Below are 22,058 nucleotides of genomic sequence, written 5' to 3' on the forward strand. Positions count from 1 at the left end.
CTTGAGAAACCATCTGCAAAAACAATGTTTGTTTGTTTGTTTATCAGATGAGTTTTGTTGTTTTGTTTTGAAACAGGGTTTCTCTGTATAGTCCAGGCTGGCCTTGAACTCAGAGATCCATCTGCCTCTGCCTCCCAAGTTCTGGGATCAAGGCATTTGCCACAACCACTGGCTAATCAGGTGGGTTTTTTATTGAAGTATTTTCTCTTGTTGCTTCTTAAATAGCTGTGCATTCCACCACCGTTGATGTCATGAGGGCGGCAGCCATCCATAGTGCAGCCCACAAACTGTTCAGTAACCAGGGTCTCCTTAATAGTTCCACAATGTTCTCTGGCTAAAGATTGGTGCCGCATCTGCCGGGCAATGCTGACCATCTCATCAAAAGTGTATTTCCATGGTGTTTAAAATAAAATTAACAACAAAGCAATCAAAGACTCATACCGTAGACTCAACACATTCTGTTACACCCAGTCCCCCTGACAATAGGCACCAACTTGTGAATTCTTTATGGAATAAGATATTCAGTTCACCAGGATATAACTGAACACAGTCCACACAGCCTGGGTCTCATGTGCAGAAGCCAGGAACTTACAGTGTCTGCCTGTCTCCTTGGCTCTCTGATGCTAGACTTAAACCTGGGGCTTCATCCACGCAAAAGCTTGACCACTGAGCTATGCCCCAGTTCCCTACAGTCTTCTCTTTAGTAAGAACTTGTCAACAGTCATAGCTGCATACCATATGACTGCAATTTTTTCAAAGAGACCTCACAGCTTTTTGTTCCTAACAAAAATGGTGCATGTGAGGGTGGGGGCTGGGGTGGGTGGGCACAATACTTCAATACAAAGGGTTCAACTAGCATGTTAAAGGATTAAACATATTCCCAGTACAGGAAAAGATGGAAACACTCAGATTATTAGGATAAGGTAAACAGATCATCATCCACATAATTATATAATTTTAATTCTTGTTTCCAAGCAGTTGCACATTGTATTCTAAAATAGAAGACAAAGACTGCCAGGACTCTGTGGGATTTGACAAAAATAGTTATAATCCATGTCCAACCAGGCTGTGAACCCACATTCACACCTCAATGGCAATTCTTGCAAACCGGTACTGCAGAGAGGTGGGAGGTCGCAGCAGCACCAGGCCCCTTGAGGCTGCCGACTGGCTGGACAACATTTCCAGCAAGCCGGTCACACTAACAAACCCCAAGGCTTCTCCACAGCCAACAGCCATGGAAAAATCTCCCTGTGTGACAAAGCCCAGGAGGACTCTGGAACAGTGTGACGTTAGTCCCGGGAGGGGGCCTGACCACAGCCCCTGTATCAGAGCTTCCTGCCCAGCTGGAGTCGCCCCCGCAGCCAGGCCCTCGGAGACAGTGTGTTCTCGGTTCTGCCTCTTCTCCATTTTCTTCTTTTCTTTCTCTTTTAGAATCAGGCTCTTAAATGGATCGCTGTGTCTGGATTCCCGGGGTCCATGGAAACACTGATCCTGACTGAGCTGGAGCAAGTCCTCCTTGGATGGGACACAGATCATGGTGTGAGGCTCGGGGCTGCCCTTCCTGAGCAGGGACAGGCTGACCCACACCAAGGCTCTGGGGAAATCATCCAGGATGGACAAGCAGGCCTTTCTGGTCAATTCCTGCTGGCTTCCACGGGGAGCCCGCCTGGCCTCAGAACTGGGCCCACACCAAGCAGAGAGTTGCCTTAGTAATTTCCTACTCCTACACGAAGTAAGAGACATACAAAATCATAATTAAAAACCATTTAAAGCACACAATATATTTATAACTAACGTTCTTCTTTTCATGTTCCCGCCATTCTGAAAAACTGTGCCACACTGAAAAAGCAGAGACTTCAGAATTGGGGCAGAAAAAATAAATAAGGTTGACAGAAAAGTAAGATAGACCTTAAGATTATAATCAAAGCAAATTAAAGCCAACCAAAGCAAGAGGACGAGAGTTTGAGGAGAAAGAAGGAGACGAGAATCTTTAGATAAAGGAGGTGAGGCAGGAGCACTATTCAAAATGGGAGCACATACAGAAGCTGAGAAGCGGAGCTGAGCCCACGGCAGCCCCAACGGCATAGGGAAGCTGTGGCATCACCACGCCACACGACTGATCCCCCCCACCACACACACACACACACACACACACACACACACACACACACACACACACACACACACACGCAATTCCCAAGAACAGAGGCTTGTCGCCAATTAGGGTCACTTGGTTCAGGACAGTATTTTCAATCGTCTCGTCAGTGAGTTCCATGTCTCAAATCAAATACTGAACTGTTTTCCTAGGCCCTCTGTCAACCATCAAAGAAGTGGCTCTCCTTTTCAGAAAGTCACCAAGGAGCATCCAGGAACAAGGAGGACTTTCACATCCCCAAGCACGTTCAATACAGGAAACAACTCCATGGATGTGGCAACTGCCGACACTCACCTAAGAACACAGAGCTGGCCACCGGCGGTGGTGGCAGTGGTGGCGGCGGTGGCGGCATGGTTCTCACCAGCACTCTGCTCTAGGACCATCTCAGTCGCGGCCTGTGCTGGACAGCCTGTGACTTCTGGCCTCGTGGGCTGGTTTTCAGATATGCCTGCCTCGTTAGATGGCTGACAGATGACCTCTTCAGCGACACAAGGCACTCCTAGTGGTCTTGGGTGGTCTTGAGCACAAGGCATGGAGGCTATCGTAGCTGACTCTTGGGCCTGAACCCTGGACTCCCAGTCCTGAGTCAGCTGCTCCCAGGGACAGCGGAAAGGTGCCAGCGTGCCCAGCTTAACATAGTTGGGCCTTTTGGCAGGAGGGCGTCTAATTAAAAAGGAAATCAATTTTAAACAACTGAAGAGTAGAGAACTAAAACAGCCATGACCACTACTGATGTTCCACTAAAGCAGTGGTTCTCAGCCTTCCTAATGCTGAGGCCCTTTAATACAGTTCCTCTGCTGTGGTGACATAGCATCGTAAAATTATTTTCATTGCTACTTCATAACTGTAATTTTGCTGTTGTTATGAATCATAATGTAAATATCTGATATGTAGGATATCTGAAAGTCAGCCCTTGACGCACAGGTTGAGAAACACTGTGCTAAATGGACCTGCAGTCAAACTGCTTTCTAAATATTTACGTTTACACTTGTAGACTAGTGCTGCTCTCTGCCGTGGTAAGGGGAGCTTCCTTTTGCAGTGGGTGGCAATTAATGTGCAGTCTTACTTGCCAAAGTACTAAGAATAAGTGACCATTGTGTGCTTGGCCATAAACAGGACATCTGCCTCGTCCCCTCCAAGGTCCAGGGAACAGTGGTGCAGAAAGACACAGAACTGAAGGAGGAGATGGGTACCATGCAATACTGTCTGTCCTCTGGACACGAGCCATGCCAGTCACGGACACACAGAGGCTACCTGCACAAGCCCTGCCAAGATTAAGCTTGTCCAAACTCCAGCAGGGGTAAGGGAGGGCTCTCCCAGGAGCTACTGGCATTTTCTTCAGTGGTGGAGTTATGGGTAAGCTGCCCATGCCCCACAGTAAAGCCCATACCCATACAGACAACCCTAATTAAACTCAGTGAGGACAAAAAAAAAAAACAAAAAAAACCCCCAAAAAACAAGAAAGGACAATAGGAGGAGGACGTGGGAAGAAGGGCATCAGTAGGAATGGGGGTGGGGCAAGAGAGGACAATGGGGTAGCGGATACAAGTATGAAATTATCAAAAAAATTAAAAAGTAAAGAATTAACATTGGTTATTATTATTATTCATATTATTATATATTAATAATAATAATAATAATAATAATAAAGTCTCCATAAAGTCAGGAGACTTAAGTCTACCCTGTGCCTTCGAGAGCTACAGTGTCTCGAGTGGTGGTGGATCCAATGGTGTGCTTGAAACAAATTTGTGATAGATGAGTGAATGATTTAGACAAATATATAGAGATGCATACAGGGAGAAGTGTCCCAAACCACAGGACAAGAAAACAGAGGTGACCTAGAAGGCCACCAATGAAACATGGCACATCCACGCTGCAACCTTACAGAGTCCCTCCAAGATCCACCCAGCCAGAGCTGGCAAACTTCACGAATGGCCCCCATTAGGCCTGTTATCTGTTTTTATATGACCCAGGAGCTAAGAATGATTCTCATAGTCTCAATGATTGAAAAAGTAAAATCATCCCATTATATGACACTGAAAATTCATGAATTCCAAATGTGAGTGACCATAGAGAGCCCTGGCTGGCACCCCACCACACATCTGTTCATGTCATCTGTGGCTGCTTCCTTGTCATGGCAGCAGAGCGGAGACCTTGTTATGGAGACCAAGAGTCTACAAGCCAAAACTGCGTATCATCTGGCCCTTCACAAAAAAAGTTTGCCAACATTTGGTTTATGATCACTATTTATTGATATGGGGAAACCAATACAATATATGATTAAATGAAAAGGCCAGGTCTCAAAATAGTGTGAATAATACCTTTTTTTTTTTTTTTAAAGAAAAATGTGCACTTATGGAGAGTATACATGAACGAGTCTGAATAGTGAAAAATAAATATTCTTAGTTAGAGGCCCCTCAACTACACAGTCTGTGAGGCACATGACTGCTGGGAAGCTGATGCAGGATCAAGTCACATCTTAGCCACAAAGTCATTCATCAGTCTATCATTCAACAAATGGTTAGAGCACCAGCCAGGCCCTGCCTGTCTCCGTGGTTGTGATAATGAGCAGGGATTCCCACCTCAGCCCTCATGGTCCTCCCAGCAAAGCCACTGTAACATTCAGCTACCCACTCATTCACCCAACAACAAACGTTAGTGGGCCTAGTGCACACCACCTATGGCTGGACCCACAGGCACCACACAGGAGACAGAGCTTCAGTGCTTCCAGAAGCCTGCAATTCAGTGGGAATACAGGTTCCTGTGGTTCACCTGGACTTCTCTACATAACAGAAATAAAGGCCCCCATTCACTCATTTCTAATGAAAGACAGGTAAGAAAAAGGCGACAAAGATAAATATTAAAATATTAAAGACAGCACATGTCTGTTTGGATGGCAGAACTGTACCATTTTAAAGTGTTTTACCTACCTCCGTGGTTTCATTAAACTTTAATAAATCAGTACCCTTCTAAAAATCAGTTGTTTAAAGCACAATTTCCACAAGAATGGAGATGGAGTGGTGGTCAGATCTATTAGCAAGGGTCTGAAATGTGTGTCTGCAGCTCAGATGTCCATCCTTCAAATCAGAAAGTGACCAGGAGAAGGGATGTACCAGGGCCTTAAAAGGCCACAGAGGAGTTTCTGGCTACAGCATCTTCTTCCTAGCCGCCTCTTGGTAAGAGAACTCAAGAGGAAGCTCACACCACACACAGGGTAACTGCAGTGATCCCCAAGCCATCAGACCATTCACGCAGGTGCTCCCGTCCCTGGAGACAGACACGAAGAGCAGTTCCTTCCTTACCTTTTATAGTTTTCTAGAAGATCCTTAGCTTGATCTTCAGCAAACAGAGCCCCAGCAGGGCAGTCTGGGAAATCGCCTGGGATGTTAGGTGACCTTCTGTACTGAGAATGCACGGTAGCCTCTTTTAACCCCCCAACTCTTACACCTTGGTAGATCTAAAAGAAACGTCAAGAGGCCCTGTCAGTTTACTAACGTGAAGTGAAATTGTTTAACTGTCTGTATGGGAAGTGAGAAATAAGCAAAAAGCCCACCAAAAGGATAATCCCATAACCAAACACCATAAAGTAGTATAAAATTAATGAATGGGACTTGAATCAACATGAAAAAACCTCAATACCCAGTAAATACAACAGGTTACAGAAGCATATATACAGTAAGGCATATAGATTAAAAAACATGTACTTTACAACTTTACAGAGACACAAGCACTTGATAAAGGTATGAGATATGCATGGAGGTAACAAACACCAAAATCCCAACGGTGTAACCTGAAGGAGACTGGTATGAGGGACATGAAGCATGCCGGTGAGTCTGTATGCCTAATTTCCTAAGTGGATGGCAGGCAAAGGGTGCAGAGACCCTCAGTCCATGAGGTCCTATCCTTTCTATGTGAATGAAATGATGCCTAATCATCTGGGAATGTAGCTAAGTGATACAGTGCTTGTTAGCTTGCCTAAGACCTTCAGTTCAATTCTCAGTACTGAGAAAACAGACAAATAAGCAAACAAACAAACAAAAAAAATCCCTAATAAAAAAATTTAAGTGGAACAACTTAAAAAAAAAAAAAAAACCTTCCTAAATCATTAACGGAATGCTCCTTACAATAGGCATGATTGCCAAAAATTAACTACCTGCATTAACCGAGCAGTCTGACATTGGCATGCTTCTTACCATCTCGAGCAAATTAATACTTAAAAAAACTAATCAGAAAATACACACAACACAGATTTTAATAAAAATGTTGGCGACAGTTAAGAAATAGAAACAGTATATGCTTACAGTTAGCATTTAAAAACCACAACAGTATGCTCTATACTTCTGTAAAAATTGAGCTCACAAATTTATTCAAGTTGAAAATGCAGTATTATTGTTAATATTATTTTTTTTTAATCTGTTTTTAGGACAGTTTCTCTCTGTAACTGCCCTGTCTGTCCTGGAACTCACTCTGAGACCAGGCTGGCCTTGAATTCAAAGATCTGTCTGCTTCTGCTGGGATTAAAGGTGTACACCAACCACCGCCCAGCTATTGTTACTGCTATTTTAAAACACCATTCTACTTCAAAAACTTAATATTGTTCATTACTAGGGTGTGGGAAGGTGCCTGGGGAGAGTGTGTGGGACAAGGGTAGACAGGTGGAGGTCAACACATAAAGCAAGCGCATATGCAAATATCAAGAGTAGCTGTACAGTTAAGGTGTTAATCACTGTGTTTTAAATACTGCAACTATTAGCTGAAATCAAAAGGCAACTTACAAACGGAATCCAGAAAGCCATGCCCCAAGCCTTGGGAAGGAGGACATCCCAGCCACTTCCCCAGCCCAGTCGATCTTTGCCCGTCATTTTTCCTGGCTGTTGGATCAAAAGTATAGGTATCTTGGATTCATGAGGCCCTAAAACAAGCTGTGACCCTGGCACCAGCAATTCACTTCTCATCCGGTTTAAATCCTAAAGGAGAAGAAAAAAGGTCAATACAAACAGCCACTGTCTTCTAGATCTTCCTTCTAGACCTTCTAGATCTTATTAGACCTTTTAGGCCTTACTAGACCTTCTAGACCTTCTAGATCTACCAGGCTTTATTAGATGGTCTAGACCTTACTAGACCTCTAGATCTTCCTAGGCCTTCTAGATCTTCCTAGATCTTCTCGACCTTACTAGACCTTCTAGATTTTACTAGATCTTCTAGATCACTATAGGAACAAACTTAAAAGTTAAATATTCTTTTAAAAGGAAAAGTAAAAGGCTCTGAATAAGGAAACATGAGCCAGTATAAGTAAAAATATCCTTTCTATAAAGATTTTCCTCTACACACAGGCTTTGGTAGGAAAAGGCCAAATTATCTTAAACTTGCTCTCTGGGCTGGAGTACACCAGAAGACTCCAAGCTAACTTACATATGTTCATTCTGCTAATCTCATATCAAAATTAATTCTACACTTTGATCCTCTATCCCTTTTGATTATGATGTGTTATCATTAAGTAAAATAGTACAAAAATGAATGACAACTTCTCAAAGATGAGCAATTGGGAGAAAAGGCTCTGCTTGAGAAGATTTCTTAGCAGGTCTGAATTATTAAAATAATAGAAGGCACTATAAATTGTGTGCACAAATGCAATGTAAGGAGTGAACATTCTTCCAGATTTCATTCGAAGATGTGAAAAGATGCTCGGGAGGGGAAGGCATGTGTGCTGAGTTCAGAGGTGTGCAGCTGGAGTTTTGTTCCTCGGCTGACTGGTATCACCAACACTCTTCAAGCCTTGAGCTTTTACTTTTGCTTCTTCCGTGACCACCTGTACATTTACTGCTCATTCCCCACTATTTTCCCTTTAGCCCCCAGCTTCCCACCAGGAATTTAAGACCTGTCTCTTAAGACATCATTCTCGAGACGTGCACTGCCTCTCAAACGTCTCGCCTTTCCCATGGTCCTCTTCCAAATCCCCATCTAACTGACTGATACCACAAACCCCAGAGCTCATCATCCATACTCAAATATTTACTGGGTGCCTCTTACGTGCTAAGAACCTGGGAACACAACAGTGAACGAGTCAACAGGACTCTGGCTCTCTTCCAGCTGACACCCTAGAGCCAAACTAGACTGTTAGGAGCTAATATACAGATACCCGTTTCCATCTTCCCGGTGACCACCAAGTCTCACCAATTTTACTCCTTGGAAGTGTGTTCTGAACCCTAGCCCCTTTACTCCCGTTTCTGAACAATCCAGACCTCCACCATGCCATGTGGTGCATTTCTTTCTTGCTCCACGTTCAGCTGTTTTACACACATGTTTCTTTTAACGCTATCTGGCCACAGTCCTCTCCCCAGCTTTCCCCATACACAACCTCAGTCTAACCTTCCCTCGGCACACTGCTAGTGAGATCCAGTCTTAAAACCGTCGTGAAACCCACAAGGTCGGTCCAAATCTTCAGAATGCCTTGGGGCCTCTACACTCTGGCCTGTGTGTCCCTTCAGCCTTCTCCCTTGTCCACTGTTGACTCCCAGCTCCTGCCCCAGCTGGCGATTGTGAACAGGTTCAGGCCTGGGTTCATATTGTTCTTACATCTGACTCCCTTCCCCCCTGCCCCAAGAAGTCTAGCTCCCACCTGAGAGCACCTTCAAACATCAGCTCCTTCACACAGGAAGCCAGCCTCAGTGTCCCAGGCATTCCTTAGGCTTCCTAACCCTAGTCATCTTTCAGTATCTAACACAATGCCTGGTTCTGGTGGGAGCTCAATCATTGTGAACTTAAAGACAGACTATTTAAGGGGAATAAGAGCAAAGAAAACATATTTAAGCCACAAGGTTTTTCACCTCAGGAAAAGATCTTTTTCTAGAAATCATTCTTTAAAAAAAATTTCAAAGTATCACAGTAAAGAATATATAAATAACAACCGGGCAGTGATGGTGCACACCTTTAATCCCAGCACTTGGGAGGCAGAGGCAGGTGGATCTCTGTGAATTTGAGGCCAGCCTGGGCTACAAAGTGAGTTTCAGGTCAGCCAGGACTGTTACACAGAGAAACCCTGTCCGGGGGGGTGGCATTTAAATAAGTAGATGGGACTCTGTGAAACATAAAATCACTTTGCAGGCTCTATAAAGCAGTGACTCTCCCCTTCATGCATGAGCTTACCAGTAATCCTGGCACATTAGTTACCTGGTCCGAGATTTTATTCTCTGTGACACTCCTACAGATATCCCGGTTCCAGATAAAGCTGTGCGCACACTCCACGGGCACACCCTCCAGCAGCAGCTGTCTAACTTGCTCATTATCTAAGAGGGAGAAGGAACAGCCTTCAAACCACACTGCCATTCCATCACACTCTAACGCTGCAGACGGTGGTAACAGGAAAGCATTTCACAGGCATTTACTGAACTAGAGACAAAAAACCAAGTCATTCTTATAATTGGTTTCCTAGTCCATGACATAACAAAGCTAAAAGCACTTTTCTTTGATATTTACTTTTGTGCAGACACACAGTTATATTACAATTATAATACAATAAAATTATAATACAATATATAATTATATGTAGTATAATTATATTTATATAATCTGATTTATATTATATATTTTTATAATTTATAATACAATTATAATACAATTGCAAGCTGCCCCTTGAATTTAAGATGATGATACCTTCTGTTACCCTTTCCCTCGGCTCTCTGATAACTAACATACTGAGCTATTCGCTCCTGTCTATAAAACACTCCTCTCCACTCCTTTAAGGTGAGTGATGTTTGTGAACTCTACCACGCTGCGTTAGCACTTACACTGACACAAGACATTTCCACACACAGCCACTTAAACATGACAGAAAAAAGTCCTTCAACTCTAATTTTGTTAGACTGAAGAATTAAAAAACAATGGGGGGGGGGGCTATTGTTCCAAAATACCGACACAGAAACTCACTCAAAAGCACATACCTGTGTGGGTCTGCTGGCTGGGAAAATAAGCTGGAAGTGACTAGGTAATGGCGTGACAGATTTCAGGGGAGAACAGAGTTGGAGAGAATTAAACTGATGAACAGGCCTGAGAAGAAAGCTGCAGAGAACTGCACCAGTGTCTATAAACTGCTCTTCCTCGTGGAGACTGAGCAGTGAGGTCTAAGGTGCAGCGCTGAGTGACAGGGAAGGTCACGCTGCCAGTGTAGGACCGGCGGCCCCATTCCAAACAGTCCTGGCTGACCCAGAATGCCGCCCTGGGGAGCTCACTACAGATCTGACAGTGTTCAGACTGAGTTGTAGACAAGAGGGAGAATTCTCAGGAACAAAAGCACAGGAAAGCACCAGCTCATCTTCAAATATTCTACACGATGGACTAACAGGAATGCGCTACAAAGACACAAGAAGGAGGAGGACTCAGTGCGCTTCACCAAGGGAAAGAGCCAATCTGAAAAGGCTACCCCCTGGATGAGTCCAATCACATGACATCTGGAATAGGCAAAACCACAGACAGTGAAAAATGAGGGTTAGCAGGGGAGGAAGAAGCTGCAGCCTTCAACTCACCGTACTGGGGACAGGCCAGCTTCCAGCTGAAATGTCTAGTGTTTTCTTCCAACATAGTTGTGTAAAATGACCCTAACCTGAGCTTGAGGAGCTGGCTGCCCTGAGCTGTAGGAGTGTTCACAAGCACTGGAAGTCACAGCTGCCCTGTGCTGTAGGAGTGTTCACAAGCACTGGAAGTCACAGCTGCCCTGTGCTGTAAGAGTGTTCACAAGCACTGGAAGTCACAGCTGCCCTGTGCTGTAGGAGTGTTCACAAGCACTGGAAGTCACAGCTGCCCTGTGCTGTAGGAGTGTTCACAAGCACTGGAAGTCACAGCTAGAACATATCACGAGCACTGGAAAAGGAAATGATGACTGCCCACCTGCCAGTCTTAAGGCAACTAGACTCCTTCACGGCTTTGGTGGTATGGCAAGAACATACAGCCACAGAGTATTTCAAGAGACATTTTTAAAATGAGCCTACACATACAGTGTTTTCTTTCTTCCCTTTTGCTTTGTTTGCTGCTAGCCAGTGAGTGCAGGGAAGCCAGAGTGCAGGCTTACAACGCATACACTTGGCATATTCACTGCCACTGAGCCACACTTCCTGCTTCCAAGGCCGAGGTTAGAGCAAGCTCTTCTCTGGTAGGGACAAGTTTAAATAATCTATCAAAGCACATCACCAACTGCTACAGACAGTAAATAAAGTAGAACATACACCACAAATGTGCTTTGAGGGTTTCTTTTCATTTTTCCAGTGCTGGGATTGAACCCAGGGCTGTGTGCTATTAGGCAAAAACTCTTATCGCTGAGCTACACCTCCAGCCTCAGATTGGTATTTTAAAATCTCACCTCAAAGATCAGTAAATTACACAATAAACTGCTCTGTTAATGAAGTTGAAAAGTGTTATAAAAACACGTTAATAATTAACTCTTAAGAGGCAAATGCACTGGCAAACCTCTTCAAAGCATGAGAATAGTTAGGCTCCTAGGAACCTTTTCCTTTAAAAGCTGCCCAAGATCCACTTTATACAAGAAAATAAGGAGCTTGTTACCCAAAACAGGCAAACTCTTCTTTTCAGGCAGCAACATTTGAATTGATTTTGCTATTGTTGTTGTTAAGTCAAAACAGGCAGAGAACAACTTCTGATCTTGTCAGCCTGCACTAGGTCAAGGAATTAGGTGTAAGCTGTCCTGATGAGATCCTTCTAAGGATTGATCTTTTAATTGACCCAGTCCACCAAAGTACACCTCTGTGCTTCGCTTTGACTTACCTTCCTAGACAAGATATTAAAAATACTGACAGAATACTAATTCAACTAATTCATGTGAAAAGTGTACTCCTTGCCAGGCATTTTGACTCTTGCCTGCAATCGAAGCATTCAGCATGCTGAGGCAGGAATATTGACATGGTTCAAGGCCAGCATGGGTTATATAACAAGTTCCAGGCCAGTCATAGCTACATAGCAAGTCCTTATCTCAAAACAACTAGGGACTGAATGAACTAGGGCCACTCACATACTAGGCAAGCATTCTACTGAGCTACATCCCCAGCCCAAAAGTATACTTCTTTATGTAGCTCAACATCAAATAAAAAATATCTCCAAAGGAATTACAGTACTTAAAACAGATCCTAATGAAATAAGCACTCAGAGGCAGAGGCAGACAGAGTTCCATGAGTTCAAGGCCAGTCTGCTCTACAGAGGGAATTCCAGGCCAGCCAGAGGTAACTAGTGAGACCCTGTCTCAAAAAACAATAGCAAAAAAAACAAAAACAAAAAAACAGGCTGTAATGAAATCCACAACAAAGTCTAACACAATGATGAATTTTACAGTGGAAACTGAATCATATTTTTATGACAGACTTTAATCTTCCTTTACCCGACGACTCATGTTCAACCTGTTAGAAGAGATGTTAGAACTGCCCGTCCAAAAATGCACAGGGGTAGCCAGAGGGATGCGGAGTTCACCCGTGGCTTTGAGGTGATTACAGCTCCATTCATAATTCCAGGAGACACTCCAGCTTCCACGTTTCACTAGACCACACGCATTAAACAAGACAGCAGCAGCAACCAAGTCTTAGGCTCCAGTCACTAACTTACCTGTGTGTCTTCAAATCCTCTCAGGCACCTTTTATGTGGAGCTCTGACAGGGCCTTTATTGGTCCCTAGTAAGCTATCTAACTACACGTAGAGAGGTTAAAAACAAAATTGTGAAGTTGTTATGACATATAGGTAAGCGTTTTTTCCCACAGTGCACAAGCTAGTTTACTCTCTTAGTTAATGGTGTTCAAATGACAGTGAATCCAATGTGACGTCATCACAACTTCAGCAAATCCCAGATCAGTTTAAAACTTTGACCAGCCCCAACCCACCTTCCAGCCAAGTAGCTCTCTTGGGCCCCTCTACTCTGTCAAAACCATGTGGTCTGATACTTCAGCACCTGGGATGGCCTTGCCAGGATTCGAACCTGGATCATCTGTATGGTCAGACAGAGGCTTCCAAAGAGCACAAGGCCAGCTGCCGGTGCACAGCCCTCCCTCACAATTAAAGTTTGAAGCGCCAGGAGAATTTGGGAGAATAAAGAGATACACTTTAGATACTGAAAACAGAGTACTTGGGAAAAAATAAACATCAAACTTCAGCAGCCAGCTGTGTGGCTTACACTTCCCTACAGAGCCATGTGCTCTGGCATGCACCTCATGGGACCTGTCAGCTCAACAGGGAACACGGCAAGCACTTTACCTTGGTATCTGTCCGGATGAGGCAAAGCTCTGGAGCGCTGTGGGGGCAAATTGATTCTCGGATCCCTAACTGTCAATCCCAGAATAGACCCTGCAGGAATTTCCGCTGGTGACGATATCCCTTCAACGAAGCGGAAACAGAAGGGACACATAAAGAGCAAGCCCACAGAAGGCTCACACAGGGCAGGCGATATGTACGGACGGCTCAGGGAATAAAGGCACTCGATGCCAAGTCTGACGGCCCGAGACTAATCCCTGTGAGTACAAGAACTGAGTTCCACACACTGTCCTCTGGCCTCTACACACGAGTACACACACACAAATAAATAAACAGACAAATGAATAAATAAATGTAATAAAAATGTTTCTAAGTAAAAGTCACAATACATATTAATACAATCTTGTTTATATTTTGAAATCTTTCAGATTTTTCTAATCAAGCTATTTTCTTGGGGTAATTATTTTAAAATATATATCACCTTTTCCTCACTAATATGCTTGGAAAATAAATTAACACTTGAAAAATAAAGTTTCTTGTAAAATAAAATTGAAAGGACATAAGTTATCTTACAACAAGAACGCATGTCTCTCCATCAGCTATAAGCCTATGAGGGGCAGTAAGTACAGACGTTAGGTTAGTCCCTGCTTGGTCACTTATTATAACTTCAGAATGCTAGTTATTTAGAATACGAACAACCTTATTTCATGAACGTGAGCGCAATGCTTTAATCTTGGACTCTGGGCTTCTTACGTGCTTCTCTGGCTGTATCACAACAAATAAAGGTGCGATAAAACGCAAGACTATTCATGAGGGAGGGGCCAACTGCAAACTGCTCTCCTGACCCACCTCCCAGTCCGGTCCCGTCCCCCCCCCTTCCTCCCCAGCACAAGCAGATACTCCCTCTTTCTACCTCCCAGCAACTGAAACACCGCTTCTTGTCTCTGATGAAGGAGAACGCTGTCAGAGCTCTTGCAAGTATCACTCCACCAGTGATGGGGTGTCTCCTCTGCATCCTCTTCCCCCTGGGAAACAAGAACTCCTCAGCAGGGAATGACGAGCCAGGCCTAGTAACCGCTGTCAGTCCTAATAATCGCTACATTGTAACACGGTTGTAAGCATTTCTGGGCCCGAGAATGACTATTTCACAAGGGTAAAGACGCAACTGTAAAGACAGCAATTCCTACCAGACTAAACACTCTCATTAGAGATTTCACATATCTGGAAATACCGCCACACTTTCCAAAGACACTAATTAAGCACTGTCGCACTCTTTCTTGTGCACACTTCCAACAAAGGCGCTGGCCCTCTGGCTCTCACTACTACCTTCATCTCTAATTTAAGCAATAAAATGCTCCTTTCTCAGCAAACCAGAGAAACCTCAAGCAAACCACTGCACTACTCTTAGCAACACTGGCTCAGATGCATAAACACAGGGAGCAGAGTATTTCAAGTTTTCCAGAGTATTTCAAGTACTAGATGCATGACAGGACAGACGTGACGACCAAGGGCCATGACTTGTGCTCAAAGACCCCTGGATCCTAAAGTGGTAACCTGTACGGCACGTGCCACTGCCTCACAGAACACAGGGAGCAGAACTAAGTGGTTTAGAGTACAGGCTCTAGAACCAAGCCCGAATTCAGATCTTCACTCCATAACTTATTAGCACATGCAAGACCTTCTCTGTATGCTAGGCACTGTGCTAAGGACCGGGCCTGCCCACCATCATGAATCGCAGTGGCCAATGAGAGACACAGATGTTACACACACACCAGAACTATATACAGTGTGTATATCTTACTACTCTACTGGTAAGCTGAGGAAATGTGCAGGGTGCCAGAGAACAACGGGGGTGAGCTACCTGAGGGCACAAGGAAGGGTTCTGGAGGGAATATGGATGGGACGCGACAGGCTGGACCTGAAGGAGGAGGAGATTTCAGCCCAACCAAGAGCAGCACAACAGAATGCCCAGCAGGTAGAAAGAAAACAGGTATGCGTCCGGGGAACTGGAAGTGACACAATCTAGAACGTGAAAGGCCAGCATGGCCAAAAGGCAAGGGGTGAGGAGAGATTAAAAGTCCAAGATGAGCCAGGTGGTGGGGGCGCACGCCTTTAATCCCAGCACTCGGGAGGCAGAGGCAGGCGGATCTCTGTGAGTTCAAGGCCAGCCTGGTCTACAGAGTGAGTTCTAGGAAAGGCGCAAAGCTACACAGAGAAACCCTGTCTCGAAAAACAAAACAAAACAAAAAAAAAAAATCCAAGATGATTGCCTGGCTGTGGGGGCGCACACTTCTAATCCCAGCACTCGGGAGGCAGAGCCAGGTGGATCTCTGTGAGTTCGAGGCCAGCCTGGTCTACAGAGCAAGATCCAGAACAGGCACCAAAACTACACAGAGAAACCCTGTCTCAAAAAACTTAAAAAAAAAAAGTCCAGGTGACACAGGCCGCACTACAGGATCTGAGTTTTACCTTCAATAAAATGAGGGCTAAGTACAGCGACTGCTTGTCTAGCATGGAGAGGGCCTGAATTCCATCTACAAAAATAACAAAAATGAATCAAATGGTAAAAGATCACTGTCCATCCTGGGAAGGCAAACAAAGGAAAGTCCACTCCAGACTCCAGGCCAAGACAGCAGCAGAGGCTGAGGGAGGCAAAGGAGCCGCTGTCCTGGGTCCCTTCTAAAAGCTCACACTTGTCCAGCCTGATCGCCATGTCTGCCCACGTCAACCTGAGAGGGTCAAGTGCTACGTCAACTGACTGGAATGGAAAATAAACATTTTCCCAAAAGGAGACTCCTAATCACACTTCAGGCTCTAGACCAGCCCTGTCTATAAGGCAGCCACAAGCTACCAAGAGCCGCCTGAAGTGATGTTTAGTTAGTTAAAATTAAATGAAGGTACAAATTCAGTATCTCAGCCATTCAGTCACATTTTAAGTGTTCAATAGTGTGACTGGTGGCTACCAATCTTGAGAACACAAAGGAACATCATCCCTGCTTCTGATCCAAAGTGCTGAGTAGACATGTTTAGCTTTCCAGAAAATCGGTCATAAGTCAAACTAAAAGTAAACAAAAACTGAAGGAAAAAGAAAGAAGCAGAAGGAAAACAAAAAACAAAAAACAAAAAAAACCTGGCATACAATTTCAGAGATTTTTATAGAGAAGAGATTACCTTCTATAGGACCCACAAGAACAGTCTATAAATTAAAATTCAGTTGGCTAGCCAGGCATGGTGGTGTATGCCTTCAATCCCAGCACTCGGGAGGCAGAGGAAGGTGGATCTACGTGAGTTCGAGGTCAGCCTGGTCTACAGAGTGAGTTCTGAGACAACTACGGCTGTAACACAGAGAAACCGCGTCTTGAAAAACAAAACAAAACAAAAAAAGTCAATTGACTTTAATCATACCCACTGAGATTTAATCTTTTAGAAGTGAAAGATTAAAAAGAAAAAAAAACTTTATTAACAAAAACAAGTTGGGAAATACAAGTTTAAGGGACAACCCAGGGTTATCAGATTGTATGTTCGCTTTTACAAATCTGATGGACTAGCAGACAGTCCTATGTACTCACTGTGTATAGAGGAGCAGCCCTCAGGGCCGAGGTCAGGATGCAGTGGGAAAGAGGACCGATCAGCCGGAACCTGTTCATCTCCATTGTCAAATCACTGAGGAAGCCATGAAACGGAAACTTTGATCACATATGATGTCTAGACCACTGGTAACAATGGGACAAATCATAGCAGACATGGTAGCACACAGGACAGGTGAGCCAGGCATGATGTGCCTTTAATCCCGGCACTCGGGAGGCAGAGGCAGGCAGATCTCTGAGTTCAGGACAGCCAGGGCTACACAGGGAAACTCTGTCTTGAAAACCAAAAGGAAAAAGGGGGAGTGAGGTCTTCACTGAAACCATCCCGGAGTGTCCCAGTGAACTCAGCTCCTACCTGATGACAATCCCCGTGGCAGCGGAGACCCAGGAACGTGGCTGGCGAGGGTCTCTAGTACCATCACCAATCGTTTTCTTAGTTCGCTTAGCACTTTCTCCATCGTCTTTCCTTTTTCTTTTCTTGCCAATTTTGTCATCAGCTAGTTCTGGCTGGCTTTCTTCTGGGGCTGCTGTCAGGAGCGGCTCAGGAACACAGACACTTGAGTTGACGGGTTCTGAACACTGACACAACGCTTTCATTTCCTCCAGGACAGCCTAGGAAGTAGTTAAACACTGACTTTAAAACACAGACGGCTGGAGAGGTGTCTCTCAGTGGTTAAGACCACCGACTGCTCTTGCAGAGGACCCAGGTTTAAGTCTCAGCACCTACCCAGGGGCTAAGAACTGTCTGTTACTCCAGTTCCAGAGAATTAGACAACCCCTGCTGGCCTCCATGGGCACCAGGCACACACATGGTGCACAGATATACATGCAAGCACAGCACCCACACACATAAAACAGCAATAAATATATCCTTAATAAATATTTCTAAGTTAAATGCAGAGTTACAAGTTAAATTGGTGGAGGTGGGTGTGCTCATTGTGGTAATCGTTACATAATGTGTATATATTTATCAAATCGTCATCTTCAAGGTAAATATATCCATTCTTTATTCAATAGCTTTGGATAAAAAGAACTTTCTTAAAGAAGTATCAGTCAGGTATGATGGCATATGGCTTTAATCCCAGCACTTGGGAGACAACAGGCAGATCACTGTGAGTTTGAGGCCAGTTTGTAGTACACAGCAAATCCAGGCCAGTCAGGGATACACAGACCCTGTCTCAAAAAAACAAAAGGAAAAAAGGATGGAAGAAAGGAAACAAACTTTAATTGATTCATTAAAAATGTGTCATACCAAACTGTCAGCCAAACTTTTTTTTTTTTTGGTTTTTCGAGACAGGGTTTCTCTGTGTAGCTTTGTGCCTTTCCTGGGACTCACTTGGTAGTCCAGGCTGGCCTCGAACTCACAGAGATCTGCCTGCCTCTGCCTCCCGAGTGCTGGGATTAAAGGCGTGCGCCACCACCGCCCGGCCAGCCAAACTTTTATACCACTGAAATTTCTAAATTATTGTCTCCCAATGGTAATTAAGAATGTGACAGTAAGTGGGTGAGATGTCTTGGGACTGCCACCAAGCCTGATGACACGAGCTTGATCCCTGAGACCCAGGTAGTAGAAGGAAAGAGCAGATTCCCACACGTTGTCCTCTGACCTCCCCGTGTGTTCCCACACACTGTACAATTACATAACTAGATTGCAACAGAATGATATATACCAGTTTAAGAGTAGGGTGAAGCCAGATCCACAGCTGCCTATCCTCAGAAGTATCCCCGGGGGTCTTCTTAGACTTCCAAATAAACGTAACAGGCCCAAGCATTTCTCTGGGATACTTATTTGCCCGGTAAAGCACGAGGCTCCCTTGCCGCTTCCCAGACAAGCAGTGAACTGCAGCAAAAGTCAGTCCTGGGACAAACACAAACAAAATACTGTGAGTTCAAGTGCTCACACGCAGCCTTATTTCCTGAGAGCCGCTGTCTGTCTCCACAAGAGAAGAAACTTTAGCTCTTAAAAGAAAACCAGGCACATAGGAAGTTCTCAAAAAAGACTTGTGAAATGAATATTTAGTGAGTTTCAAGCCATTACTCCACAGAATAATGGCTCACTTTACATGTAAGAAAGATATTAAAGATCTAACTATCAACTCAACCTTTCTTGCATTAACATACTCACTGGGCATAAGAACATCTCACACATTTTCATATCAAAACTGTGAAATGCTTATAATAGACATTCATCGACTAATTTATAAATACATGAAGAGTAAAGCAGCATCCAGCTTTGGAGGAGATTACCTGTGTCTGTACTACACATCTGAGAAAGTGCATTCAGTATTTCTTCCTCTTTGCCTTTCAACTCCAAGCAACAGTAATATGATAAGTCCTGAACAAAGAAGAAACATAATTAAATATGCAATGATCTATTACATGGCTAAAACAAACAAACAAGCAAACGCTAGGAAGCCAATGCTATATCAGAAAAACCATTGAAGGACACAGGAGAGATGTCTCAGAGGTTAAAAGCATGCACAGCTCTTCAGAGGACTCAAGTTCAAGTCCCAGCACCCACTCTGGGTGGTTCACAACTGTGTAACTCCAGCTCCAGAAGGGATCTGATCTAACACTGCTGGCAGAAAGAAAACCTGTTCTAAGACAAAACAAATCACCCGAAGCCAGCTTTTCACCAACTCAAAACTTACAGCCTGCCTGTTCCTATTATATTAGCAGATATTCTTAAGCAAATCTGAGTCAAAAGTCAGGATGACCTGACTCCACGCTCAGTAGTCGTATGGTCCACGTTCAGTAGTTGTGGTCACGGATGAGTTACCCAGACCTCTATAACTTAGTCTCCTCATCTATAAAACAGAGACTTCCTACCTTAAGCTGTGGTTGTAAGGACTGAATGATGAGTGAACACCTGTAAAGCACTGGGAACAGGCTGGATACAGGCTGTTCTAGTCCAGTATTGACTAGTGTGAGACCCTGTCTCAAAAAGAGAACGGCACATATCCCTTACAGCCACAGATCTGACCGATGTCTGTCTCTTTCACTAATGCCGCTTCATCTCCGGCATCCAGCAGCGTCCCAGTCTTCACTTGTAAGATGTGCAGCTTCACAGAAAAGACTTGATCACACCGTGAACAACTCTAAAGTAAGCTCTGAGAAGGCGCTGAGTGCAGGAGCGAAGCTTACCTGCAGGAGGCAGAGACTTGTCATGGCCCGGTAGCAGGCGCGGTGGCTCTTGGACGTGGGCCTCTCCCCGAGGCAGTAGCCCCACTTCTTCACCATGTGAAAGCGCTTGGCGTGCCAGATGTGCGTCTCTAACCAGATGTTCCTCTTCTGTCTACGGTTAAATTCCAGCGTCCGGTTTATGTGACATCTTCGGGCTTTGTGGCATTTATTTTTTGAATGTTCTTTCTTCTGATGAGCCGCTTTCTCTGCCTACAGTTTAAAGAAGAAAGGCTGACCCTAGTTTGTTTTTTTTTTTTTTTTTTTTTTTTTTTTTTGGTTTTTCGAGACAGGGTTTCTCTGTGTAGCTTTGCGCCTTTCCTGGGACTCACTTGGTAGCCCAGGCTGGCCTCGAACTCACAGAGATCCGCCTGCCTCTGCCTCCCGAGTGCTGGGATTAAAGGCGTGCGCCACCACCGCCCGGCTTGACCCTAGTTTGTAAGCACCTCAGAGCACAGTTGAACATCAGGAATTCAATCGACTAACTGTGAAAAGATCGGGTGGAGACCTGACAGGCCACTTTGTTTAACTGGCTAGCTTGGAGTCTTCTCCCAAGTGACCAGAGACAGAGACAATGGGAAGTGAAAATTTCAGAGCAGGAGAGCCTAGAAAAAGGAAGCAAAGTTCTAACACTCACTACTGGGGCAAGCCTCATCTTTATGAAGACACAATACTTATATAAGATTTCAACACACAGGGCTGGAGAGATGGCTCAGTGGCTTACAGCACGCTAGTCTTGCAAAAAGACCCAGGTGGTGGCTCACAACCATCCATAACTTCTGGTGCCCTTTTCTGATTGCCTGGGCACCAAGCCTGTACATAACGCTCATACACACACGCAGGAAAACATTCATACACATAGAACAAAGTAAATAAATATAAAAAATGTTCAACACAGTAACATAAAGCTTCACGTGGCTATTAGCAGAGAGCAAGATAAATCAAACACTAGCTTCTAGTTTTAACTTTCACTCAAGATCGGAAATACAGAAATGGGAACGCCAACTCACTCATTTCATTTAGGCGTGCTACATTTTGCTAAGAAACAGATCTCACATTCAATCTAGAAAGTACAAAATTCCTGGCTAGTTTTCACACTTAAGTCTCTTCGGTTATTAAGCTAACATTCTTTAAAAACAAACTCTTTATAGTTTGTAAACCCCTTGAAAGATAAGGACTTCAGCCTGTTGACTTCTCACCCACTCCCAGCACAGTACCAACACATAGTAAGCGTTTGATAAATTCATTTTGACGCATGGTAAAAACATGGGCAGCTTAACCAATTTTAGAATAAAGCCCAAATATAATTAGATTTGTATAAAAATTAAAACCAAATTCAAGCTTTTAACTTTAAAAAAGCCAAACAGCACATGCTACGCATTGATGTTACTTTTTTAACCTTCCAACTCTGAGCTGGCCATATTCTAAAAATACAGAATCCAAAATAAATATCTGGTAAGAGAATCAGAATAATTTTTAAATTTTAGTTTATTTGTGGTTTGTGTGTGTGGGTGTGGGTGTGTGGGTATGTGGTTTGTGTGTGTGTGTGTGGTTTGTGTGTGTATGTGTGTGTGTGTGGTTTGTGTGTGTATGTGGTTTATGTGTGTGTGTGGTTTGTGTGTGTGGTTTGTATGTGTATATGTGTGTGTGGTTTGTGTGTGTGTGTGGTTTGTGTGTGTGTGTGTGTGTGTGTTCATACACACATGGTATGGCTATGGCTCACACACAGTGGTCAGAGGGCATCCTAAGGGACCATGAGGATCTTGGGGATCAAACTCAGACTGTCAGTCTCGGCAGCAAGAGCCTTTACTGGGTGAGCCATCTCACCGGCCCAAGAATCATTAACTAATTCCACACCATTCAGAAAGAGGATGTTTCACTCAATCTGCTGGTCC

At 44.2% G+C, this 22,058-nt stretch overlaps 1 protein-coding gene across 2 annotated transcripts in view; it reads right to left on the reverse strand.

Annotated features, from left to right (window-relative positions):
• Positions 1-940: 940 nt before the first annotated feature.
• The window catches only part of Pop1 (POP1 ribonuclease P/MRP subunit), a 30,290-nt gene continuing 9,172 nt past the window's right edge, over positions 941-22,058 (reverse strand). For both annotated transcript variants that reach the window (XM_006977612.4, XM_076555929.1), the window contains exons 5-16: positions 20,128-20,376; positions 19,231-19,318; positions 18,654-18,841; positions 17,339-17,595; positions 16,966-17,059; positions 14,310-14,421; positions 13,400-13,519; positions 9,326-9,441; positions 6,931-7,122; positions 5,458-5,612; positions 2,450-2,818; positions 941-1,723 (exon numbers count right to left, since the gene is read on the reverse strand). In XM_006977612.4, the coding sequence (XP_006977674.3) occupies positions 1,081-1,723; positions 2,450-2,818; positions 5,458-5,612; positions 6,931-7,122; positions 9,326-9,441; positions 13,400-13,519; positions 14,310-14,421; positions 16,966-17,059; positions 17,339-17,595; positions 18,654-18,841; positions 19,231-19,318; positions 20,128-20,376 (2,583 nt within the window). In that variant the 3' untranslated portion in view covers positions 941-1,080. The remainder of the gene's footprint in view (positions 1,724-2,449; positions 2,819-5,457; positions 5,613-6,930; positions 7,123-9,325; positions 9,442-13,399; positions 13,520-14,309; positions 14,422-16,965; positions 17,060-17,338; positions 17,596-18,653; positions 18,842-19,230; positions 19,319-20,127; positions 20,377-22,058) is intronic.

This window comes from Peromyscus maniculatus, chromosome 20 (assembly GCF_049852395.1).
Source record: "Peromyscus maniculatus bairdii isolate BWxNUB_F1_BW_parent chromosome 20, HU_Pman_BW_mat_3.1, whole genome shotgun sequence".
Lineage (NCBI taxonomy): Eukaryota > Metazoa > Chordata > Mammalia > Rodentia > Cricetidae > Peromyscus > Peromyscus maniculatus.